Here is a 27,223-nt window from a genome sequence, read left to right as displayed (position 1 = left end):
AAGAAAGGTGTAGTTAGAGTTTACATGGAGTACAATGTGAGCACAAAGAGCAAATGAACTTTTAACTATTTGAGAGAGTGGTAGGTAATGAATGACATATAAAAGGAACAGAATTAAGTTATGTGAGGTAGGAAACAATTTGACACCCAGAAGACATACTTAGTTACTGGTACTATTAGCCACCTACCCTAATGTCTCTAACGCCAGTTGTACAGGCTGAGCAAGGGCCACTCACATAGAAAATATCTGTTCACAAATTTCAACACTAAAGGCCATTTTTCTACCATCATGTTCTGACTCTTGCCCCACAGTGTCAAAGTCAGCTGTGAATGATTTCATATCTATCTGACAAATGCCTCTCCAGTGCAGCCCCATGCCCAAGGGCAGAGTGTCTACTGAGCATGAACTGTTGACAATACCTCTCATTTCTACACAGGCCCAAGTGTTATCTTTGCTGACTGTAGATTTTCAAGTATGGGGAAATCTTACTGAGCTGCGGTGATACTTCAGTCATGGATTACATGAGAGTACTCTGTAAACTCCAAACAAACAAATGAAAAAAAGCAAAACAAAAACCTGCACACATGGGTAGGAATCATAATGATCCCATTATTCCTTGCTGTATTCTTTGTACATAGGAGACAGAGGGCACACAAATGTTTTCTGAATTAATGAAAAAAATATTAAAGTAAGACTGTATCAGGAATTATTTAATTTTGATCTCTCCATACTCTATTTGAAAAGAACATTTTAAAAAATTAGGAATTTGTAAAAAGCAATTTAGATTGCTCTGCACAAAACATTTTGAAAGCTTTTATAAAATTTTAGATTGTTCAGGTTATGTTAGAAGTGTTTTGTTTGGTTTTTGTTTCTTTAAATGGTAGGAGTCAAGGGAGGTCTTTAAGCCACTGAAAAATAATAAATCTCAAAAATTACTCATGAAAATGATTTGAATAGTAACATCCTAATGGGATGTTCTTTTTTTCCACTCTGTGCCATCATCCCCACCCTCTTTCAGTTTCCATTTCTCTCTCTAGGACTAATGATAAGGAGCCAATATCTTGGCTTCACCAGGCTGTAAAAGATGGCTGCTGTCTGAGAAGCAACTCCTTTCCGTTTACAATCAAACAGAATACAATTCACTCTGTCCCACCACTAAAAATAACTGCATCCTGTAAAGGGTATGCCCGAGAAAGCCCCCAAATTGAAAGTTAGCTGCAAGAAACAATGACCTGAAAATATACATCAAAGGGCTATATGGATTATTTATAAACTCTAAATACTCACTGAGCACTCTGCAAAGTTTTACTGTCAAAAATGCTTTATCCAATGTAGTTAACACTGTCAAAATACTCTGAGTATTATTTAAATCAGTTTGGTTTAGTTCAATTTGTAAGATTCCTTAATTTGCAACAGATAATTTCCTTACCATATTTCCATTAAGCTGGGCTTCTAAACCCAAAATAAAATTCTTACCCTGGCTTCCAGAAGTGTGACATCCATTCCAAAACTTTGTAACTGACGAGCTGCTGCCAAGCCCGAGACCCCAGAGCCTATAATGATTACCTTTCCTGTCTTTTTAGCTAAAATTAAAAAATGAACAAAAATTAAAATACTTTGTTGTAGGTTTAAGAGTTATTTGTTATTTTTTTATCAAGAAAATTTCTAGGTTCTTAACATGTTATGATGTCTCACAAAGTAACAATTCAGAGTTATTTTCAAAATATGAAAACTATATGAATACAAATTAGTAAATATCTGAAACTTATAAACTTTAATTCAATGTTGAAAATTCATAAATGAAACCCTTTATCTTAAGATTTACTTTTTCATTACCTCAGCCATGTGCTTCAGCGTCTGTGGCCCTCGGTTAATTTATTATGAATAATCTCCCACATTTACCTCACAATTATACTTAGGACAATTTGAGCAGTCAACCAATCGATTCTTAAAGCTATTTTCTTTAAGCTCTACTTCTGCAGTCTTTAGTTTCCTTTTATGAAAAATTATTAAAGCATAAATATAAATTTATTATAAATAGATAGATGTGTTAATTCTCAAAATATCCCTATCTTCTGATTCCTGGCAGACATTATCCAGACACCATTAAAGGGGTAAAAAGCATTTAAAAAATAAAAATGCAACCTTTAGCATTGCATTAAAGAACTGGTTAATGAGAGAAAACAAACTTCCTACTTTATAACTGATTTTTTTCATAAATTTTACTTTAATTGTTTTTTCTTAAATTGGAAATTCAGTATCTTTTACCAAGTATTTATCAAACCAGAAATTATAGGAAATTCACATTTACAAAGAGATTTTACTTTAAATTTGACTTACAAGAAGATAAACTTGGGAATATTTTGGTTCTAAATATGGATTTAGAAATCAAAATAAAATGCTAAAAAGCCTGCTGGAACCTAATTTAAAACCATAAAATTCATTGGCCAGGTCCTTACTTGGGAGGGGCTTTATCCTCTTATAGATGCCGAAGTTGATAAGACCGTGACGCTCTAAATAACTGTGAACTCGGTGGACAAGCACGGTATCACCTACAGAAAAATGGATTTTAAAACATGTTTATCTTTTTAGCACTTTAAATGGAAAACTCTTAACTCTTCTTCTATTTCTCCATCATGAAGTCATTCTATTCATCTTTTCTATAAGCTTCAAGTCATGTGACTCCTTTAGAAAAGTGATTCTTAGAACTATTAATCTGTGTGGTAGTCCAAAATGCATATCACATAATTTCGAATTTTTAAAAATGACATCCCATTACAGATGAAATGAAGGACAAAACCAACCCTTTTAAAAGTAGTATTATGCTCATTTACTTTGGCAAAAACTTTACAAGACTGCTGGTGGCAAGTGGGAAATGAGAAAGCCAGATAGACAGGCTGAATGCCAGCAAAGTACTATGTGGATTAAAGCTGGAACATAGGTCTGGAGAAATTATTAGCAATCTCTGAACTCACTCACCTGTCAACACAATTAAAAAATCAGAAAAACAATTACAAACACACAAAATAGTTTTGCTGCAAGGCTCATTTTTGCATAGCACAAGAAGATGAAAATTCATTATCAAATTCATTATCAAGGAACCATGAACACACTACTTACTGTTGTAAGGCGCTTCTAATTGTTGGAGAGTAGCTTCAAAGGTCAGCTGAATCTTTGGATTATCTAACCACAACTGCAACTGTATTTAAATGATAGAAACTGTATTACAATCAAATAGACATATACCATTTGATCACTTTAAAATATCTTTTTAACTTTAAATCCTCAAATATAGGTTTTCCTTTCAGTGAAACAGTAAGGGTTATATTCCTGACAAAGAAACTAATGAAACACAAAACTATGTCAAATGAGTGAATTATTAAAGAAGCTAGGAGATAATTTAGCCTGCCTAGTAACTTGCCAAGATCATACAGCTGGGGAGCAACAAGAATTTAAACCTGGGTTAGATAACTCCAGAGACCGAGTAGATACAAAATCAAATGATCAATCAGATATGTGGGGAGGTGTGTGTGCAAAGGATAACTCCTCAGTTTTGGGCTTGCACAACTAAATGAGTCGGTGCGCCATTCACTGAATGAGGGACACTGAAGTAAGAGATAATGAGTTAAGTGTCAAGACAACAAGAGGAGGTGAAAGACTGGCATCTAGATACATAGCTGGGGTTCAGAGGAGAGTTAAGGTTTAGAGCCACTTGCTTATGGGTGATAACTGAAGCCAAGTGTGTAGAACAGGGCTCCTAGTGGGAAAAAACAGGGGAGAGAGGAGAGGACCTTAAGGAACTCTAACCAGTTCACATAGTGGCCTGTTGTTAAGGATAAGGCTATAAAGCATTCAGAGAAGACAACCAGGGAGGCAGGAGAAAAACTAGAATAATGTGTTAAGCTAAGGGAGCTGTGTATTTAAGAAAGGAGGAGTCAATCATTTTGAATACTGCTGAAAAACCAGTAAGATGAGGAATAAAAAATATTATGGTACAATCAATGGGCTCTAACATGAATTCTTTTCAAACTGAATATATATCTACAAAATGTAAGACCAGCTGAATACCATCATATTTACATCTTAGCTAAAAGTTAATAAAGACTGCTCCATAAACAAGTTTCAAAGAAGGAACTAAAGTGTAAATAAATTCAGGGCTTCCCTAGTGGCACAGTGATTGAAAGTCCGCCTGCCGATGCAGGGGACATGGGTTTGTGCCCTGGTCTGGGAAGATCCCACATGCCGCAGAGTGGCTAGGCCTGTGAGCCATGGCCACTGAGCCTGCGCGTCTGGAGCCTGCGCTCCACAACTGAGAGGCCCGCGTACCGCAAAAAAAAAAAAGTGTAAATAAATTCAATTACAAAGAGATATGACCAAATCCATATGGACCCTCTGCTTTTCTCTGTGGCCACTGTCAAAGGAAAATGGAATTCCTCAAGCACACAGTGGGCCCAAGTCCATCACTCCTCAACACAAGCCTTCTTCCTCCTTCCATCTTATAATATAAAGGTCAGGTCATAGGTTCTAGTTGAATAATCCTAAAGTTGTGGTTTTAAAATCTGGAAGCAAAAGATGCAGTTTAACACGAGAGAACTGACACAATTCTTACAGGAAAGAATGACTTAAGTTCCGTTTTATAGCCAGAGACCACAACTCTAGCCTGGGCTAGTCCTTCCCCAAATCTGGATTTCTGGTCACAGGTAATGAATCAGAGAAAACAGAGATCACTATAAATCCACCACTCAAATTCAAGTAAAAAGTAAAAACTCCCCTCAGGATGAAACAAAAAAATGACAATTTTGTCTGAAATCCACTTAGAACAAATGTTGACATGCTACACAAAGAAGCTGATTCAATTATAAGACAAATCAGCCTCAGAAATGCACATTAAGAATTTTCCATTCACTTTAAAAAAATCACCCTATTTTCCTTCACAAAAAAGAACCTTTATTCTGTACTACAAAAACCTACCAATCACTCTAGATGAATGGCATTTAACAATCCAAATTTAGCAGTAGTTTAGCAATGTAATGGTCAAAATAAAGACGTTAGTGGTGGCTAAAAAGACATCTCTGAGCTATATCCAAAATAACTGAAATTACAACATGAATTTCTTCTACTTTGTATCACTCCAGAGTACAATGAATATGTTCTGAATAGTATATAAAGAATTTCTGATGAATAAAGGACATTAAAGAAAAATTCAGAGAAGAAATACAAATGACTAATAAATGTGAAAAAGCAATCAGTCTGGGGCTTCCCTGGTGGCGCAGTGGTTGAAAGTCTGCCTGACGATGCAGGCGACACGGGTTCATGCCCCGGTGCGGGAGGACCCCACATGCCGCAGAGCGGCTGGGCCCGTGAGCCATGGCCGCTGAGCCTGTGCGTCTGGAGCCTGTGCTCCGCAATGGGAGAGGCCACAGCAGTAAGAGGCCCGCGTACCGCAAAAAAAAAAAAAAAAAAAAAAAAAGCGATCAGTCTAAGTAATCAAAGAAATGGAAAATAAATGAAATGATTTTGGTCTACTACAGCAGCACAGATTATCACCGTTTTAATCACAAAAACAGGACAGGGTAATGAGGGTGTCAACTGGGTCAGCCTCTCTGGGAAGCAATCTGACAACATGTATCAAATCTTTAAAAGCGTTCATACTTTTTGACCAGGTAGTTTTCCTTCTAGAACTCTATCCTAAGGAAATAACCAGAGATAAGAGTCAAGAATGTATAAAGCTGTTCAGAGCTTCATTATAATAAGCAAAAATGGACATTTAAATGCCCAACAGTTAAAGTATGACCCAACTGTCAGACAAAAAAATATTTTGCCGACATTAAAATCAATCATTTAGCCAAAGGAGGAAGATGAACCAGATGAGAAGAACAGAATAAGGGTTTCTCTTACCCTGGGAAGGAAAGACAAAGTGATTATTTTTAATGAATTATTAAAAAAAAAAAGTGTGTAAAGATTCTTATTGTGTGTTTATGAGGTTATGAGGAAAGAAAAGGATCCCAAGAAGGCATGGAAGTAGGATCTCAATTTTGTAAAAACAAAAATTAAATATACCTTTAAAAAAATACCTGGAGGATAAAAACGCCTAATTTTTAACAGTGGTTATCTCGGAATAGTATTACAGATAACTTAAAAATTCTTTCCTCTCTATTTCCCCCCCCTTATTCTATATAAAAGTAATATGTACCTTTTACAATTCAGGTGGAAAAAAGCTGATTGGAAACTTACTGTGCGGTTTCTAATGAACAGAAAAACCTTCTGGGTCTGCTGTGGTCCACTGATGATATCTGGAAAACAGGCTGCTTCTTGAGAAGTCATCCGGTCATGAGGAAGTCTACTCTGGAAAGCTGCACCCTCCACACCTAACAAAGAAAAGCAAAGGACTTCTGGGAAAAGTGAAAGTGAACACAAAACTAGGGATAATGATTATGCCTCAAACTCCTTTCTTGCCTGAAGAACCTCTGTAAAGCTTTGCCTTATTTGCAGACTGATCTCACTTCCTTTTTTAAAAAAACTTTCAATTTGCTCAAAAGCTGAAACATCCTTAGGATTTAGTCATTCTTTTCAGCTTAACATTCCAAAAATCAGTTAACTAATGAGTGAAACAATATACCTTATAAAGCACAAGGCATTTAGAATATTTTCTTCATCCACAAAAAAACTTTAAAATATTGGAGGATACTCTAATTAAAATTAGCATTACTGATAATATACAATAAAATTTAAAACTAAAGAACCAGAGTAAAGGAAAATACACTAACGAAAGCAAAAGAGGTTATGGAGTGAAAAACACAATCACATGCCTTCTTTTAGGACTACAGCAGGGAACATGAAGAGGACTCTAAGGTTTAATAACCAACACATGATTTCATAAATGGCACCATCCATCAGTTCTCATAATTCAGTGCTGGCAAGCAGTGAAAGAAACTAAGCAGACTACAATGAAGAGACAAAAGAAAGCAAGGAATTCGCCTTTTCTGGCAGAAACATTAGAAATGCTTTACTACATATTGCAAGTAAAATATTTTACTGCATGTACTATATAGTAATATATATACATAGTATATATATAACTTATATAACAAGTATAATTCTTAAAATTGGGTATTAAATTGATATTTTTATAAGCTGATGGTTAAGTACATGTTTATAAGATGTCCTCAGAAACATTCACATATATTTTACTTTTATTTCTAAGATGATCTCTCCCTGGTGGTCTAGTGGTTCGGATTCGGCGCTCTCTATCTAAGATGATCTTACAAATATATACTTCCATCAGCTTCTGAACATATCAAGAAACAATTTAAAGAGTTTCAAAATTCAATACCACTGAAGTAATTATATAAGTAACAAGACAGGCACCAGATATCCATATTTAATCATTTTAAAGCACATAAAACAAGAAGTTGGAAGCACTGATAATGGAAGCAACTTTAAAGGAAAGGCATTAGTAAGATTAGGAGAATAAAAATAACAAGGCAGAGACCTTCAATTGAAGAGGAAATCCCGGACACCGGAAGTTCAGAAAAGTGAGAAGATAGAAAAATACACAGCAGAAGAAGGAGCAAGGTAAAAATGTACCAGACCAAACAAATGAAGAGGAAATAGGCAGTCTACCTGAAAAAGAATTCAGAGTAATGATAGTAAAGACGATCCAAAATCTTGGAAATACAATGGACAAAATACAAGGATCGTTTCACAAAGAGCCAGAAGAACTAAAGAGCAAACAAACAATGATGAACAACACAATAAATGCAATAAAAAAATTCTCTACAAGGAATCAATAGCAGAATAACTGAGGTAGAAGAACAGATAAGTGACCTGGAAGATATTGCAAATCCAAACTACAATGAGGTATCACCTCACACCAGTCAGAATGGCCATCATCAAAAAAATCTACAAACAATAAATGCTGGAGAGGGTGTGGAGAAAAGGGAACCCTCTTGCACTGTTGGTGGGAATGTAAATTGATATAGTCACTATGGAGAACAGTATGGAGGTTCCTTAAAAAACTAAAAATAGAACTACCATACAACCCAGCAATCCCACTACTAGGCATATACCCTGAGAAAACCGTAATTCAAAAAGAGTCATGTACCACAATGTTCATTGCAGCTCTATTTACAACAGCCAGGACATGGAAGCAACCTAGGTGTTCATCGACAGATGAATGGATAAAGATGTGGCACATATATACAATGGAATATTACTCAGCCATAAAAGAAACGAAATTGAGTTATTTGTAGTGAGGTGGATGGACATAGAGATTGTCATACAGAGTGAAGTAAGGCAGAAAGAGAAAAATAAATACCGTATGCTAACACATATAATATGGAATCTAAAAAAGGTTCTGAAGAACCCAAGGGCAGTACAGGAATAAAGACACAGACGTAGAGAATGGACTTGAGGACACGGGGAGGGGGAAAGCTAAGCTGGGATGAAGTGAGAGAGTGGCACGGACTTATATATACTATCAAATGGAAAACATAGCTAGTGGGGAGCAGCCACATAGCACAGGGAGATCAGCTCGGTGCTTTGTGACCACCTAGAGGGGTGGGATGCGGCGGTGGCATAGGGAGGGTGGGAGGGAGATGCAAGAGGGAGGAGATATGGGGATATATGTATATGTACGGCTGATTCACTTTGTTATAAAGCAGAGACTAACACACCATTGTAAAGCAATTATACTCCAATAAAGATGTTTAAAAAAAGAAGAAGAAGAAGAACAAAGCAGGTAAAGATGTAACTTAGAAAATTATAGCTAAGCTATTGAGGTGTTGTTTTCACAAAGACATCCAAACACTATCTAGGAAAAAATAATGGTTAACAAGAGGTTAAGCAAAAATGTCTAATGCTACTGTGGGCTGTACATTAAGAAATACTGTTGTTGGAGACAAGAAGAAAAATTCATCCATTCACAATAGATTATGAGGGCACAAATACTGTATTCACAACAGTAGATCAAATCAATAATCCTCACATTTAATGAATCTCAACCTAAAATTAAAGACTGTCAGGAGAATTAATTACTCCTTAAGGAAAAAAATAATCAGTAACAGCCATGTTGTGGAGGGTGAAGCATGAAATTAAGGCATGAAAAGAAGAAATGCTGACTATCAGACGTATAGGTTATTTCAGTAATTTGAAAGCTTCTAAAACTATACAGCTTTTTTTTTTTTAATTTATTTTTTGGCTGTGTTGGATCTTTGTTGCTGCACGTGGACTTGCTCCGCGGCATGTGGGATCTTCCCAGACCAGGGATCAAACCCATGTCCCCTGCGTTGGCAGGCAGATTCTTAACCACTGCGCCACCAGGGAAGCCCCAACTATACAGCTCTGATGTCTCCAGTCCTGTACCCCTAAATCAAAATAAACAAACAAAAAACAAAGCCAAGTCCCAAAACATGTCACATTTATAAGAAGCATTATCTACCCAATAATCCTGAGTATTTGGACCAAATACCTCTTAATAGGGTACTTCTTGGTATATTTCATGAGTGTATACTATTAATAAGACAACCAATGAACTCTGTAAACTCTACTTCTCCCTCCCCAAAACAGGGTAGTTTTCTTTCTTAGCTATATTATCTTCTATATATATGTTTAATAAGTGGTCAATGAACATCAATCCTACTGCAAAATACTATTGTCAATGACAGCCAGAAAAATCATGTGGGGAAAAAGCACTAAATTTTACATTATATTTGGTTCCTCATTCCAAGTGTTCTTATCAACAGAAATCGCTCCAATATAGTTGGCTAATTTGGGAAATATGTAACAACTAAGAAATTTTATATCAGTTATGACAGTTTTAAATTATCTTTGAATCAAACATCAAAAGTTTAACAAAAGGAATTAAAGAAGCCAAAAGTTGTAACATTAATGTATATGTGGAATAATACTGTTCTCCATCTCTCTTCTATATAACATCGGAAAACAACCCCAATTATTCTTAAAAACAAATTTTTAAAAAATGAAAAATGGTCCCTAAAAACTCAGTAATTATTGCCTTCCTTCTGGTTTTTAGGGATGAAAATTACTATCCCAAAGAAGGAAACCATTATCAAAATCAAGGTGAAAAGTGTGCAAGATGAAAAAATCTAACTTTTTTCCAAGGAAACAAAAAATGTTAATTTGGAACTTAAACTGCTCAGAAGCTAAATCAAAACATTCTTTCTATAAAATATTTCAAAATGAACTAACAAACCACTCTGGATAATCTAACTCAAGTATCTCCTTTAGAGGGAAGAACCTTACAGAATACAATTGTCTTCAGTATAATATCCTGATTAAAAGTAGCAGTAGTACATATAATTCAGAAGTATTTACACTTGGCTCTGGAATACAGTTTTATACTTTGGTGTTTGTGTGTACTTAACAGAGTCTGGTATTCTGGAAATTTAGAATATTTCAAAGATGTTACCTAAATTTTTTAAAAGCCCCAAGGCTGCCTACATACCAATCTTGCCCTCTGTTCAATTCCTCTTTCTCACCACTTAACACAGGAAATTTCCAGCATCACCTTTCAAAATGCAGTCATGCTAAAGCATAATTGCCTTTTCTAATGGTCTGATTGGCTAATGCTTTCTCTCAAAACACAGTAAAAGTAGTTAAATATTTAAGGGACTAATTTAGATCTTTCCGGATATATCAATTAGGCAGAAAAAAGGAGGGGGGGAAGTGAGTATATAGGACTGCTATTCCATGAAATCATTTCCCCCCAATTCTGATATGATACAGGTAGCATCTTGAATGAAGTAAGAGAGATATAACAGAAAAGAAGGCCTCCATGAGTTTCTTGCCTTTTTCCCCCCTTTATTAACGTAGATAAAATTAACTACAATTAGATTTCTAGCTAAAGAGGGAAAACAAGAGCCTGATAGGATGCACATATAAACTTCCTAAAATCAGTAAGTTTAGATGCACCATATCCAGTCCTATAATAGTTTAAAAATAAAAGAATAGGGAGAGAAGAGAGAAAAAGGAAAAAGAGGAGAAGCCTATGATTTCTTATGCTTTAGATTTTTTATTTTTAGCGTAAACGCACACTTTAAATGATTCTATAAGGGAAGGTGTAAGGAATAGTATACGCATAAGAAACGAGACCTCTGGGTTCTCACTCCTCCACAGTTGGGTATATTCCTGGTCGAGTCATTTAACTTTGTGTTTCAGGACCTGATAAAACAGGGGTGATACAAATACCACCTGTTTGAAGGCAGAAAGCTAGGCAAGACGACCTCAAGTTCCCTTCTAACTTTCAAGATTTAGGATGTAAACACCAACTTGCTATGATTTTTTAAAAGTCAAGATGTGATCCTGGTCCCAAGATACTCATGACAGTCATTTGGTTTTGTTAAGAAAATAACATTGATCACTTATAAGCATACGTTTCTAACTCTGACTGATCATCTCACAAATACATGCTTCTGAACAAGGTGAAAATCTAAAGAAGAGACCTTGAAGGGTTCAGAATAGTCACCACCATTCCTGGAAACACTTAAAACTCATGTTCTACTAATATTAAGTCAGTAGCACCACAGTTCTATAAGAAAGTCTGCTTTTACTTTCAGCAATACAACATGTTGTTTATTTAAGCAAAAGAGTAAACTTATTTATTACTCATGTAAAAACAAAACAAAAAGAAACAACAAAACTCAATTTATTTCTTCAAGATTAAAGCTCTAAAGGCTATCCCTGACCCTCAACAGTTCCATGGAAGATCCAATTGTGCATCATTTGATGAAAAGCATTCTTGAAGATTTATCTGCCAGATACAGACTCTGAAAGAGAATTTTAACTCCTCTAAGACAACCATGTACTGATTATCAACCTCCAATCCTTCAAATAGCATTTAAAGAAGTCTACTTCTAACATTCTGGATCCCCTAAGTACTAATTTCTGTATTAACATTGAACTATTTTTGATCTAAGAGAGTAAAATACAAAATATTCCCTGGACCTGCTGTACACAAACTATAATAAATAATTTTAAAGTAGACTTAAGAGTTCAAAAGTGACAAACTCCATAAGTGATACCTATTCCAAGTCTATCAAAATGTATATATAAACTAGTTTTGAGCACTGGCACACACAATTGCATCCTTTAAGAGGTAAAGGATGAAATCCAGATATTCTACTTTGGATTCTTGGAACAAACTTTAACTGTTCCAGATAGGCCCCTATAAATCATTTAACCCTTTACTTTTTCCAAAAGTTAAAATCTCATAGTTTGGTCTGAAAAGAAACAGCACTTCAAGCAGACTTTTTAACAAAGATTAATTTTCATGTGAGAAGCAAAATGTTTAAACTGCAAAATGATTAACTATGTAATGTTAACTGAAAAAACTGTATCCAATACCACTTAACAACCATTTCTCTTGCCCACATAGTTCCTCTGACTAATCCTAGAAGGCCTTTCCATCCTGTTTTTCAGCCTATGGCTTCCCCTCTGTGTATAAAGTTATTATTCTTTGTAAAGGTCCCATGATTTCTAAGTCTATGTTTTATATCATGTTTACTTTTACTATAAAAAGCCTGCTGGGGAGAAAAGTACCCGCCATCTCCTCAAAAACATGAAGAAGAGTGGAGGGCTGAGATCGGCCTGAGGACTTCAAAAGGTTTTGCTTGCCTTTGTTCTGTCTACATTTTCTCCTATTATACTACTCTGTCCTGTGGGTTAAAGTTCCCCTGCGCTTCTGGCTAAAATGTGGGTACTACAGCCAAAAACACTTGCAAGCATCAAACCCTGACTTGGCGGCTCTTGCTAAGTGGCAAGCATCTAATGCCACCCTCACCTGATGCTTGGCCGTCTCCATACCCTCCAGAACTGTCGTCTTGAAGTCCTCCTGCTTGCCCTGTGGAAGGAAAGAGGAGAACTCAGGGACCTTACTCCATAAATTGAGATAATATCTGGACATAAAGGCCTAATAGTTGGCGACTCACGAATCCACCACCAACTAGTAAACGCATATTCAGAGAGCTCCTTCTTCTGGAATCAAGGCCCAGGGAGTCACATTATAGTCTTCCAAATTCTGGTCAGGAAACTTCAACTTTACATGCTGATTCTTGTTGAAAGGTAGGAGAACAAAGTACGCAGTATTTCTAATTGCTAAATCCTTGCTGTCAGTCTTAATAGTCAAGGTTGGATGGGGGAAAAGGGATTCCAAATGTCTTTTACTACTTGTTGCTAGACTGAGAGTGGGTGTGACATGGGCTCTAGGACCTGGAGTTGCAACAATTCAGCATCCGCTCAATGTCTCTTAAACTTTACCTTTCTATCTAAAAAGAATATATATAAGACAACAAGCAAGACATAATTTTAATGAAATATTCTCCCCTTGACTTCAAAGAAGGGATGATAACTAAGAGATTCAGTTCCAAAAGAAGTTTCATTCACTATACATACTAGACAGTGCCAGAGCTGAACGTGCCAGTGCTTCCTCAGTAACACTTTAATTACAACACCATAAAACACCTCACAGCCATATGCCAAGTACTGTAGATAGACATAACACAAGGGGGAAGGCTGGAGCAGGCAAGATGATGGGGGAGCTTCTACCTCAAGCTTCAAAATAAGCCCTCTAAGAAATTTTCCTCATTGATTAATGTACAGAAATAACTTTAAGAAAAGTATCACAGCTTGAAAGTTAAACCTGAGAAAGTTAGGATAGATCATCTTCCAGACTCTTCCAAAAATCAATCACCAAGACAGATGCAATGATCCTCTTAAGCCTCTCGCCACCTGATATACTAGGGAAAACTACTACCAGTGTGATCTTTGGAAGATATGAAACACCATCCCCCAAAGATCTAAAACTGGACACTCTTCATTAAACAGTTTATTCTAAAAGAATCTCAACTAGAAAGCAGATTGATTATTCTACCATTTGAGTTAAAAGGCAGCAGGAAAGTAAAACTAACATAGCCCCCTTACTATAAGAATGATCCCAGGTCTGTGAGACTTAAAATGACATTTTCATCTTTAAGTATATGAAGGTATTCGTATATAAATGATTTCTGACAATATTACAATGTGTTGCTAGATGGTATATGGTCTGCTTTGAAAGTAGAATAGAATCCCATCCTAAAATTATTTCACATTGCTCTTGTATAAACGGTACTTTAGGTTCTAGAAGGTTATGCTTCTCAGACAAGGTACAAGGTATATGATTTGCTGTTTACAGCCTTTGGAAAGGGCATATAATTATGAAGAGATAACTCCAATTATGAAATCCAATCTGTAAACGTATCTTAAAAATGCAGGCTGTACATTTAAATTTTTACTTTTAAAGTTTAAATTAAAAAATGTTCATTCTTAATGAACTTATGGATTTATTCATTTAAAAGTCTTTCAGAGTTAAAAAGCTTCAGAGTTAAAATTGTCGTCATTATTTTCTTTGGTTCCAAATAGCACCAAACTAGACCAGAAGATTAAGCTATTATTTTAGAAGGGGGGAAAGGGGCTGAAAACAATGAAAGAGTTTCCAAGAAGAACATTTAGGCATTAGGAATAATATAGCTCTTCTTTCTCAAATTATGTTTCTGGCTTCTTTAAGAAAGAATGAAAACAACAGTCTCTTCTAATGATGGCATCTCACCACTTCTTAATAAGTAAAAACAAAACCAAAAAACACTTTCAAGCTTGCCATTAAGACTGAATTATTTTACCCTTTCTATTTCTATCATTTTCCTTCTTCTCCCACTACATGTCATACAATATGCTATTTACTGATTTTTTTTTCCTGTCAATGTTTTTTCTTAATAGAAATATGGATTTCTTACCCCTGACTTATGTGCTCAAAAGGTCAACAAGGTTGCTCTTTTACAACAAGGTAAGGCAGTCTTTTTTGCTGTCTGCTTTTGAAAAGAGGTACTAACAAAATTCTTATAAAGACACTGTCCTTCGATAAAAATACGTAGGAGAAACATGGGAAATATTCAATACTCTGGAAGATTTTTAAAAGGTATCTCTCATAGCAACAGAAAGTCAAAAAAGAAATGAAACTCTAAAATACTACTTAAGCAGAGAAACAGGAGAAAACCAAGCAGAAGATGATATAAACATGAAAGAAATGATGGAAAACAAAAAGTGCTTAAAATTAAGTAAATGAACAATGTATTTGTCTCTTGATGTATATTTATAACCTGCTTGAAAGTAAAGTTGCTATTTTTTCTCTAATCACAATATACTCATGAGTATTTTGAGGGTGCCTACTTCTCCAAAGACAGCAGAAAACAGCACCATTTTTATTAGTGGTATTCTAGACCAATTCTTCCTCTTTTTTTTTTTGCTTTACCAGCTCTCAGATCCTTTGTTTTGCCAGCATGCTATAATGTTCAAAGCACAGAATCATGCAATACAATTGGCATAAGAAACGGTCTTATAATTACATATTAATTTCCTTTATTCTTTAACAGAATATTCATTTTATTAAGAACAGCACACATACAAATGTTTGCAGCTAACTTTCCATCCAGGTAGTGTCTCTGATTAGAACATATAAAATGCCATATTCATTTGCTCTTCGGGTCTTTCAGGCCTAGAACTCTGCTTCTGACAGTGGCACAAAGACACGGAACCGCAGGCAAATGTGGTTGTTATCTTCCATGAGCTCAAATTCAAAACAGAAGATGAAAATATACACAGCAACTTTTTAATATCACCCTGATTTTGGCACTACTGAGCGAGCAGACTTCTTTTTGTTTTCACACACCCCCGCCGACAACACACACAAAATCCTCAAGTTTGAAGTAGAGACCTTAATACAGTTTATTTGTGCATATCTTCTCCAAGTTGAAAATAAAATCTTTTCAGTTTATCTTACATAGCAGCCTTTCAGTTGTCCTCTAATAAATCTACAGATCTGTTAAGTTATTCTTGAAGAACAGTTAAGTATTTTAGTTATAGTCACACTACTGAATTGTTTTTTCATCTTGATTCAAACTCTCAAGAGACCACTCTTTCAACATCTTAAGAGGAAGTATTACATTCAAATACTTTTATCTGGCAGGCATGGAGGCGAGAATCATTGGTGTGTTGTTCCCAGGAACATACTGAACAACATATTCATCACATTTCTTTTTTTTTTTTTTTTTTTTTTTTTTTTTTTTGCGGTACGCGGGCTTCTCACTGCTGTGGCCTCTCCCGTTGCGGAGCACAGGCTCCGGACACGCAGGCTCAGCGGCCATGGCTCACGGGCCCAGCTGCTCCACGGCATGTGGGATCCTCCCGGACCGGGGCACGAACCCGCGTCTCCTGCATCGGCAGGCGGACTCTCAACCACTGCACCACCAGGGAAGCCTTTCATCACATTTTGACTATTTAGTTTCTTGGAATCACATTAACTGATAACTTTGTAAACATTTTGAGGAATTACTAAATCTTCTAGGAAGCAATGATCTTTAAACAGAAAATCAATTCATCAAAATTTATTTAATCAAAATTTTACCAAATTTACAGAATAAAAATAACTGCCAAGGATTGACTTCAATTGAACCTAAGAAACTAGCAAAGGAAAAAAACATCTCAAAAGTTAAAACCATCTTTGAACATACAAGTTTGCACTATATTAACACACTAGTTGAGTTTCTTACTTAATAAGCTCACAAATTTAATGTTTACTGAATACCCATCCAAACTGCCAAGCACAAAATCAAAAGTAGAAAAGGCTGAGTCCCTCTTTTCAAAGGGTTCATAATCTAATTGGGGAAAGATGAAAAATATCCAGAAAGAAACTTTTTTTTTTTAAAGGAAACAAGAAACACACACTTGGGGGAATCAGGGAAGCTTTTCCGAACAAATCCAGAAATTTGGATAGACTGGGGTGGGGGGTGCGGGGTACGGTGATACCACAGCATGGTCCAGAACATTTACAAAAGCAAGGAGAAAACCACAGACATGGTATGTACGAAGAATCGCACACAGCACCCTGCTTAATGAAGGAGATGATCTCAAAGAGCAGTGGGAGACACAAAGGATAAGCAAAAATGGGCCACTTTCAGGGCCAAAACTTAAACTTGATCTTAATAGTAATGCAGGAGAATAGTATTTTTACCAGGAAAGCAACAAAACAAGTGATACTTTAATCAGTTTGTACTAGATGGATTAGAGGAGAAAGGTGATCTAGATAAAGGACATCCAGTCGAAAGACTACTGAAATAATTTAGATGTGAAGTGAAATCCAGCAGAATAAAAAGGTGACAGTAGGGCTTCCCTGCTGGCACAGTGGTTGAGAGTCTGCCTGCCGATGCAGGGGACACAGGTTCGTGCCCTGGTCCGGGAAGATCCCACATGCCGCAGAGCGGCTGGGCCCGTGAGCCATGGACACTGAGCCTGCGTTCCACAACAGGAGAGGCCACAACAGTGAGAGGCCCGCGTACCACAAAAAAAAAAAAAAAAAAAAGTTTAAAAGGTGACAGTAAAAATGGACAAGGTGAAGAGGCTGTGCACAGGAAGACACATGACTTTACAAGAGACTTGATGAAAGAGATAAGGGGCTTTCAAGACTCCAAGCTTCCAAAGTTCAGGAGAATAGTAATACAATGGAAAAAATGGGAAATCTGGGAGACAGATTAGTAAAATTAAATGGAAATACTCTAAAGATGGTTGGAAATTAAAGACTAGAACTCACAAGTGAGAATGGGTATAAGAAATTTTAAATCAACATGGAGGTAAAAAATTTTGAAGCAGCTGTATGATTAATCTCATAAGGAAAGTCACAGTTTCAAAGAGGAATTGGTCAACATAAATGATAAAAAAAGTAAAAAAGAAAAAAATTGAGAAAAATGAATTATTGGTGACCATCACCAAGTTGTGCTGCCTTCCTGTCCCTGCTGTAGTGAGAGGTGGCTTAAAAAACACCTTCAAGTATACCACTCTTGCTTGATACATCTCTTTCCTGCTAACTTTTTGACTATGATTTTTGGCAGAAGAATAAATCATCTACAGCAGCTCAAAGAAACGCAAAGCAAAGTAAACTGGGCTCAGAGAGGTAGACTAAACTATCCTGAAGGAAGAGCCTCGGGGGTTCCTCTGAAGCACATTAGAGGCATTTTAAAACACCTAACACTGATCAATACTCCCCAACAAAATTAACCAAAACGAAATCTCCAATTAGAGCAGCAATTCTAGGGTTACACTCTTGTTTAAAATAATGAACTGGGACTTCCCTGGTGGCACGGTGTTTAAGAATCCGCCTGCCAATGCAGGGGACATGGGTCCGAGTCCTGGTCCGGGAAGACCCTACATGCCGCAGAGCAACTAAGCCCGTGCGCCATAACCACTGAGCCTGCGTTCTAGAGCCCGCGAGCCACAACTACTGAGCCCACGTGCCACAACTACTGAAGCCCGCACGCCTAGAGCCCGTGCTTCGCAACAGAAGAAGCCACCGCAATGAGAAGCCCACGCGCAGCAACAAAGACCTAACACAGCAAGTAAAATAAAACAAAGAACTAAAATAGATAGCCTTTAAGTCTAGAAAGCAGGAAAACCATGCTTCCTGAGGTAGGAGCCTGCCTGGAATTTTCTCACTGTACCACTGGAGGAGCTGTAGCACTGCTTTGCTCCTGAACTTAACACTGGGGCAGAACTGAGAAGCTCAGTAGCAGGGATCCTATATAAAAGAAAGTAAAAGCCCTACAAGCTAGGGAAGAAGGCAAAGGTTTTGTAAGCCAATTGAAAGAACCGACTTTCTCACATGCTATTTCCCTCCACATTCCATAGATTTTCCTTACTTATTTTGTTGCAAAATCTTGGTTTGTAGTTCACTTTTCAAAATATTGCAAAGAAAGCCCACAATTCAGATGCTATGTTATGTTGCTCAACTACCAAGCTTAAGCTGTGTTTGAGTACAGGTAGTTTTTTAAAAACAAAGCTTATTTTTCTAGTTATTTACCTGTTTTTAAAAAGGCCAATATGGAACTTTATTCTGGAGCTGCTATTAAAGGAACCATTATAACTTTTCACAACTCATAACCATGAATGTACTTCTCAACAAGAGAGTCCCCCTTTCCTGCTCATGTATCAGTTTTTCAGAACTCTGGCTATCTATATCTTCCCGGGCTATGATTAGAGGCTCCTTCCATCTTAAACATGATTTGAGTCTACAATGCTATGAAAAACATACAACTTCTTAGGCTTTAATTAATCATATGTATTCGTCTATCTTCAAATATCAGAAGATGCTAAAAAATAGGAAAATCAAAAATAATCCTATTTTCAAATGTTTAAAACCTCTGTGCTCAGCAAATATGGCAAAATTTAATGTTATATCTCGATAGTTGATACATGGATTTACATTGTTATTCTCTGAGGAGAGAAAGTCTTTATTAGTACCAAGATTTGCCACTCCTCCTATGATTTAACATATAAAAGCTTAAAGAATTATCTATTTTGTAAAAAATGATCTGTTCACATTATTGAAAATGGGCTACCACATACAATTTCCAGTTTCCAAAAGTGACAGAGTATGTATGTCAACCTAGTCCATTACCTAACCTGATTTTTTTCTGACGAGAACACTGATCTGATGCGACTAGAGATTACCATACTAAGTGAAGTCAGAAAGAGAAAAACAAATACCATATGATATCACTTATATGTGGAATCTAAAATATGACACAAATGAACCTATCTAAGAAACAGGATCATGGACATAGAGAACAGACTGGTGGTTGCCAAGGGAAACGGGGTTGGGGGAAGGATGGAGTGGGAAGTTGGGGTTAGCAGATGCAAGCTTTTAAATACAGAATGGATAAACAAGGTCCTACTGTACAGCACAGAGAACTATATTCAAAATCTTATGATAAACCATAATGGAAAAGAATATTTTAAAAAAGAATGTGTGTGTGTGTGTGTGTGTATACGTATAACTGAATCACTTTGCTGTGCAGCAGTGATTAACACAACACTGTAAATCACTTACACTTCAATAAAATAAATAAATTAAAAAAAAACAACACCGGGCTTCCCTGGTGGCGCAGTGGTTGAGAGTCCACCTGCCGATGCAGGGAACACAGGTTCGTGCCCTGGTCCAGGAAGATCCCACATGCCGTGGAGCGGCTAGGCCCGTGAGCCATGGCCGCTGAGCCTGTGCGTCCGGAGCCTGTGCTCCGCAACGAGAGAGGCCACAACAGTGAGAGGCCCGCGTACCGCAAAAAAAACCCCAAAACATCACCACCAACAACCCACCGTATTCCTGGTTCAACTGTGTTTAATAAATACAAGACATCTGTACACAAAAGTGGAGCCCATATCTTCTCATATGATCCTCATATCAAGCCCCATTTTTCAGATGAGAAAATCCTCAAAGTATCCTGTTCTTCTATTATCCATGATCACACCAAATAAAGGATGGTAGCAAAAGAATACGAGGAGATTACAAAAATAAAGTTGCCCAGCTAAACAAATTACTATTTTGCCTTAATAAAAAATAAAGCAAAATTATCAATAAAATAAAATCATTCATTAAGAAAAGCAGGTCAATCTCTAAAGACCAAACATAACTTGGTAGCATCTGATTCAATGGTTCTTATCAGCCAATAGCAGTAAACAGTTAAAAATCAGGGCTCTCAAATTGCTTCATAAAAGCCTAACTTCATTCCTTCATGTTTAAAGTAAAACTTCCAAAACCCAATTTTGGGAAAAACATCTGAAAACAATTTCTGCAGTCTCACCATACTTTGTATATACTTTTATCGTATTGTTTCTTCATTGTTGTCAATTAATATCTGTAACCCTAAACTGGATTGTGAATTCTTTGCAGGAGGACCTAGTCTTCAGCCTTGAACCCTCAGAATCCAGCACCATGCCCGGAACAAAGCACTACAGTTTTACAATTAATGTATGTAGAATAAAGTGAATGAGGAGCTGCACATTTGTGAAAATCTTATTTTGTGTGGAAAATGTCTCTATAAAAATTTTCCCCTCCACACCACCAATCCCCTACCTTGTTGGGTTTCTTTTTTGTTTTTTTAACTCTTCCTGTAAGTAAAGAAGGATCTGAAGACTTCCTTCCTTTCCACCCTTTCTGCCTCTAAGTCTCTCTAAATTTTTACCCTGAAATGTAACATCTAAGAGTATTTTGCCTTCTATTATACATTTATGTATACATCTGTATCTCACATTAGGTTATAAATTATCTGAGAGTGGGGACCATGTGTTGGAGAGTAATATACATCTTGGCCCATTTTTAGTAATCTCTCAAAATACAAAAATTTTGTTGAATTGATCTAGGTTACCTTTTCGGCCTGTGACATTTTCCCCCAGCTCTCTAGTAAGTTATTCTGGAGCATAGTTCCAAATCAGAACACTGAAATGATGCTATAACCAAAAAAAAAAAAAAAAAAAAAAAGGTTGGGACTTCCCTGGTGGTGCAGTGGTTAAGAATCCACTTGCCAATGCAGGGGACACGGGTTCAAGCCCTGGTCCGGGAAGATCCCACATGCCGCGAAGCAACTAGGCTCGTGCGCCACAACTACTGAACCTGTGCTCTAGAGCCTGAGAGCCACAACTGCTGAGCCCGTGTGCCACAACTACTGAAGCCCACACGCCTAGAGCTTGTGCCCCACAATGAGAAGCCACTGTGATGAGAAGCAAGCGCACTGCAACGAAGAGTAGCCCCTGTTCGCCGCAACTAGAGAAAGCCCGCGTGCAGCAACGAAGACCCAACACAGCCAAAAATAAATAAATTTATTTTTTAAAAAAAAGGCAAGAAAATTAATCCTAGGTCTGTTTTCTAAATGTATACACCATACTTCATATGATGAGAAAATCAAATGATTTCAGGCACTTAGTTGACACTAGCAGGCCAAAATGGCAACATAAACAACTCTTCAGGGATCAATTTCCTAGCAACTTCTACTAAACCTACAAAGAAGGGTCTCCTGCTGGGTATGGGGGCTGTGCACTTGTAGGCATGGAGAGAGAAAAGGCTGGGATGTGCCACTTGAGAGTACTTACAGCCTGATAAACGAAAGTATTCACCTGAACTCTGACCATAACTATCCACGCTGCCAAATCCAGCACTTTTACTGACTGCAATCAGTATGACTGACTCATAGGAGAGATGATCAGGGTACTTTATAAACAAAGAATTATGAAAATATAAGGACCACTGTACAAATATTGGGACCGACCATTGATTTTTTTCTTTTAAAGTAAGGTCCAACTTCAGCTCTTCTCTGGTCAAATTCTATTATACCGAGTTCTAAAGGATAGTCCAAAAGACTCTGCCTTTTAGATTTTTGCTACAGCAAATAAAGCAACTCATCAAGTTTTCGGTCAATCTCTTGTCAACAGTATTTGTGATCAAATTTCACTGAATTTTAAGCTAAATTCTTCTACCCATACATGCATATTTTGTATATTTTATATAAATTTAGTATTTTTACTAATTCAGGTTGCATCTCCTTTTGTGTGATTTTTAAAAATACTTTCAATCTACAGCATGACTATTACATGAACAAGGCCTCCAAATTATTAAAACCATACAGAATTTTTTGTCATAGCAAGCTCTCACATCTCATTGTTTTGTAATTTGTTTAAAAGCCTACATATCTTTCAAACACATACACCAAACATATCCAAAATTACCATGCACAACAGAGAAGAGAGCAAACACTTTCCTTTGTTATATTCTCACCAGAATCCTTATTTTAAAGAAGGAGATAAAGTGATTCTTCCCACAGTCATTCAATAAAATGGAATATAATAAAGTCGTCACCGACCAGCTAACAATATCTAACAAAATTGATTTGAAGAGTTAATCAATGGTTAATGGAAGCCTTTGAATTAGCACAGCACTGAGCCTGGAAAAATGGTACACATACAGACACGTGCACATACATACATATATTTTAAACATACTTCTGATGTCTCTATTGAGAAATCCATTAACGTGAAGAAGTCTTAAGAAAGGCATCTTAAGAACCCATTTCAAATTTCATTTTATTTTAGAGTAAGTTTCCATACAAATCTTAAGCTATATACAACTAAGCTACTTCTAATACCAAATGTTAGAGTTCCTAAACAGTAATCCCAAACCAGAGTTCCTAAACAGTAATCCAATACAAAATTTAAATACAGGAACTACTTAGTGAGATTTTTCTGGAAAATTTCAACTGCTGAAAGGCAGTGAAGGGAAAAAACTATGTTTTGTATGAAAATAAAAAAGTTAAGTGCTAGCAAATTAGTTAACTTAGTAAAACCTCACTGAGGAATAATCTAAGGTATACAGGGTAACAACTGAGTCAAGAAGGGAATAAAGCTTTTCTCCAATAGAAAGCTACTTTAACAGAGCAGCAATTATTCTAAACCAGTATGTAAACTCCAACCGAGATTTTACTCTATTTTGTAGACGCTATTATGTGACACCACTAATAACCAAACACTCAATTCCAAAAACAACCTGTTCAGGCTCAGTTGCCACTTTTATCTTGATAGAAAAGGTACTGAAAAACCAAATAAAACCATCGTTTGTTAAAACAAATATATTCAGAAGTGTATAGTAAATATAAAAATACATGGAAATGTTTAAGAAAACAAATTAGGTGAATTTTAAACATAAGCAGTAATATTTAGTATGAAAAATACATTTACCTATGTGACTACCATAGAACTAAATGCCACATTGTTATAATTAAAAACTGACAAATCTACAAACAGTGTTTAACCCAGAACAGAGAACTTTTTCTCAATTAAAAAACCTCCTTTTTTTTTGGCCACGCCATGCAGGCTTGCAGGATCTTAGTTCCCAGACCAGGGATCGAACCTGGGCCCAGGCAGTGAAAGCGCCGAGTCCTAACCACTGGACCACCAGGGAATTCCTGAAACCCAAACCTCGTTTCCCAAAAAATTCAACTTTGATATTGAGAACATTTTTCCATTGATCAAAATCTAGTAAATTCAATTACCAAAATAGCCTAAATCACCTCTCCAATCCCAGTCTCTTTACTCCTTTACTTTGCCCTTATAGAACACATAGATTGATTTTTCCAAAACACGTATTTTGATACAGCACCTTCACTCAAAAAACCTCAGTGTTACCCATGGCCAGATCCTCCCAGTGCTTAAAGGACATCAAGTTCAAATTCCTTAGCCTGGTAACCAAGGCTCCAACCTTCCTTTTTGGTCTCCTCTTAGAAGTCTCCTAGAGGAATCTTCTCCAGTCAAATCATTTTACCCACTGACTTCAGAATACCTCGTGCTTTCATAATTAACAAAATATTTTATTCTTCTTAACACTGTGGAAGGCAAAGCAAAATTTTCTAAACATGTTTAAAAGCTGGTAAGAATGAAATGTATTCAAACCCTATAGATTTTAAGAGAGTAGGTTAATGTCTAGTTATCACCTAAAATAACTGAAAAGATTTGGTAAAGAATCAGACCCACATCTTCTCTCAAGATTTTAAATACGCATATGGCAAGGCTTCCATTCAATTTCTGAATGAAAACTTAAGTGAAAGAACTAGTTCGGATAAGACAAGAGATTTTGGAAACCCTGGACAGTTTCTACATACTTGAACTTCCCTGATAATATTTATTCACCATGAGGACCCAAACTATTTCTAAATTCTGCAGGCCAGTAAGTTACCACTACTTTTCCAGGGTAAGTATTCCCTAATTCACCCTACAAATGTTTAAAAAAATTTTTTTGAGTTGTTTTAGAGGAAAAATAACTTTATTTTCATAACCACAAATAATTGGTAAGTTTTGGCTGTTATCAGCACACCTCTGAGCACTGAAGATATCCTAAACTTAAGAAACAAAACTTTAACTTTCTCCAAAATATTAAATAGTTTAAAACTTAAACTAAACCACTGGATTAACATTAACTAGAACATAATGGCATAAAGACAGTTCCCCAGATCCTAAATCCCTTTGCTAAGATATTTACTTTTGGGGACTTCCCTGGTGGCGCAGTGGATAAGTCTCCATGCTCCCAATGCAGGAGGCCCGGGTTTGATCCCTGGTCAGGGAACTAGATCCCACATGCATGCCACAACTAAGGAGCCCGCGAGCTGCAACTAAGGAGCCCGCCTGCCGCAACTAAGACCCAGAGCAACCAAATAAATAATTTTTAAAAAGATATTTACTCTTTGTAGGAACAATATCTGACATTTATGGAAGAAGGAAAACAAAATAAAAAACCTCTTTCACAAAAAAGAAAACACCAAGACTTGGTTTAAAATTCTCAGAGGACAAAGTGTATATCAACTTGATACCTTATGGTAAATCAGTTTCTTACTGGAGACACTGACAACTACACAAAAAAGAGGGTGAGGCAGTATCTGAGATATCAGATCATCTACTGAATAATAGAGTCCTTAAACTAAGAGATCAGCAGCCTCTGGAGCTATATAACAGCTATCAAAAGGATTATCCCCATGTATCTCATTAGCAAATCTACAGCAAAGGTAGAAAAAAAGAAAGGCAAGAATCAAAGAAGAATATAGAAGAAAGGAGTAGAGAGTCAAGGGAAGAGTTGGGAGTAAGGACAGAAAGAAGGGGAGAGAGCTAAATGTAAAAGACTAGGAAAAGGAGGAAAAAAAATCAACAAAAAGAGAGGAGGTGTTGTTGAGGTACGTTTGCCTCAGGGACATTACTCCCAAAGGTAATATACCACTCCCAGTAAGTAACTCTCCGATAAGTTATTTTAAGAAAGTTTTAGGAAAATCATTCTTAGGAAATCTGAGTCCTGAGAAGATTTAAACCCAGAATCTATCTTTTTCTAAATGCTCTCAAACTGTATTCTTTTATCACATTTTATTACAATTACTGTAAATTATAAATTTTTGAGTTTTAGCTAGAATCTGTTTGATAAGTTCTAAATCTAAGTTTAAATTAACACCTGATTTGTAATGCTCTCTAAAGAATTGGTGAGGTGAATGGGCCTGGAGCTACTGGAAATACAGAAAGTATTTTAATGAGAAGAACTTAGTAAAAATTCAAAGTCAAGAAGAGTTAAAGAGTAGCCATTAAAGGCAGAATATATGAAATATTAATTAAGATTCTACTTTTGTTTGGTCTCTCCAAAACAAAAGGGTATTCCTAATTGGTCTGGGTATCCTCAGTAGGACTCACTGAGGGGATGTTAGTGAGAATTCTTTTAAAATGTTTGAACCTCTGAAAACAGTACTATAGGCTTCAATAATCTTTCAATGTCATGGGGAAGACTGTGTGACCTTAGAATCTCTTCACAGCCTTTTCTTATACCATTCTTTTGACTGGAGGGCTCAATAACTAAACAATAACAGGCACTTAAGTCTTTCCTTTTTGACTTCAGAATGTATTTTTATCTTTGTTCACCAGGAAAAGATGCTTTTCAAAACTGATCCACACCAGGAAGGTTTTACCTGAAAATATCTAACCATGAAGTAAATGGCATAATTTAGCCAGAATAATTTCTGAATCATTCTATCTCTAAATTCTGAATCAGAGTTATCACTGAAAGGTTTGGTTCTTCGGGTTTGGCTTTCTGTGCACTTTCTCCAACTTTTCAGTGACCTTACACAGCCATTATCCTTCTACCCTCATTCTTTACTTTCCTCCTATATGTACAGACACACACAAAAAGCATGTCAGTACCACTATGTATATATGCGTGTATATTTATGTGTGTATACATGTATATGTGCATACACACAAAAATACACATGGCCAATATAAGAGTATAAACCAAAGACATAAACAACATTGCAGAATAGGAATAAATTCATTTATTCTTATTTCTAAGATAAAACAAAACTGTGGTTAGTTACTACAACTCACCAGATGGTTCCTCAGGCTCACTTTCATTTTCTTCCTCAGGTGGGGCTTGAGGGGGTGGTGGGGGAAGCTTCTTTTCCTTCTCTGCTTTAGCATTTCTCTCTTCTTCTGAATAATACTCATCTTCTGAGAGGTTGGCCAAACTTTCATCCATCTCTCTGTACTCTACCTATATGGAGATTATACCAGGGAAAGCTAAATACAATGGACATCTAAAGTCAGAAACTCAGTTTGGAACCATCAGTAAATATGAATTGTTTTCTAACTTCAATTTTTAAGGAAAATAAGCAAATAACAAGGAACAAGCTAGCTCATAATAGGTAACCATTAAAAACAAAATCTCTCATGAAATAATCTTGTGTCAGTTCAGATTTAGCCCAAACTGTAACTTTTACATCATAGTACTGAAATTCAAATCAATGACTCTGAGGCTCTCTACAAATAAAAATTAATT

At 36.4% G+C, this 27,223-nt stretch overlaps 1 protein-coding gene across 1 annotated transcript in view; it reads right to left on the bottom strand.

Annotated features, from left to right (window-relative positions):
• Window positions 1-26,934, bottom strand: part of KDM1A (lysine demethylase 1A) — a 51,253-nt gene extending 24,319 nt beyond the window's left edge. Inside the window, exons 1-5 of the mRNA XM_024766901.1 lie at window positions 26,773-26,934; window positions 6,235-6,368; window positions 3,121-3,199; window positions 2,460-2,552; window positions 1,477-1,583 (exon numbers count right to left, since the gene is read on the bottom strand). Coding sequence (XP_024622669.1) covers window positions 1,477-1,583; window positions 2,460-2,552; window positions 3,121-3,199; window positions 6,235-6,368; window positions 26,773-26,923 — 564 coding nt within the window. The 5' untranslated portion in view covers window positions 26,924-26,934. The remainder of the gene's footprint in view (window positions 1-1,476; window positions 1,584-2,459; window positions 2,553-3,120; window positions 3,200-6,234; window positions 6,369-26,772) is intronic.
• Window positions 26,935-27,223: the final 289 nt, after the last annotated feature.

The sequence above is a fragment of the Neophocaena asiaeorientalis genome, unplaced genomic scaffold (assembly GCF_003031525.2).
Source record: "Neophocaena asiaeorientalis asiaeorientalis breed wild unplaced genomic scaffold, Neophocaena_asiaeorientalis_V1.1 scaffold79, whole genome shotgun sequence".
Taxonomy (NCBI): domain Eukaryota; kingdom Metazoa; phylum Chordata; class Mammalia; order Artiodactyla; family Phocoenidae; genus Neophocaena; species Neophocaena asiaeorientalis.
This window is presented reverse-complemented; position numbering and strand designations above follow the sequence as displayed.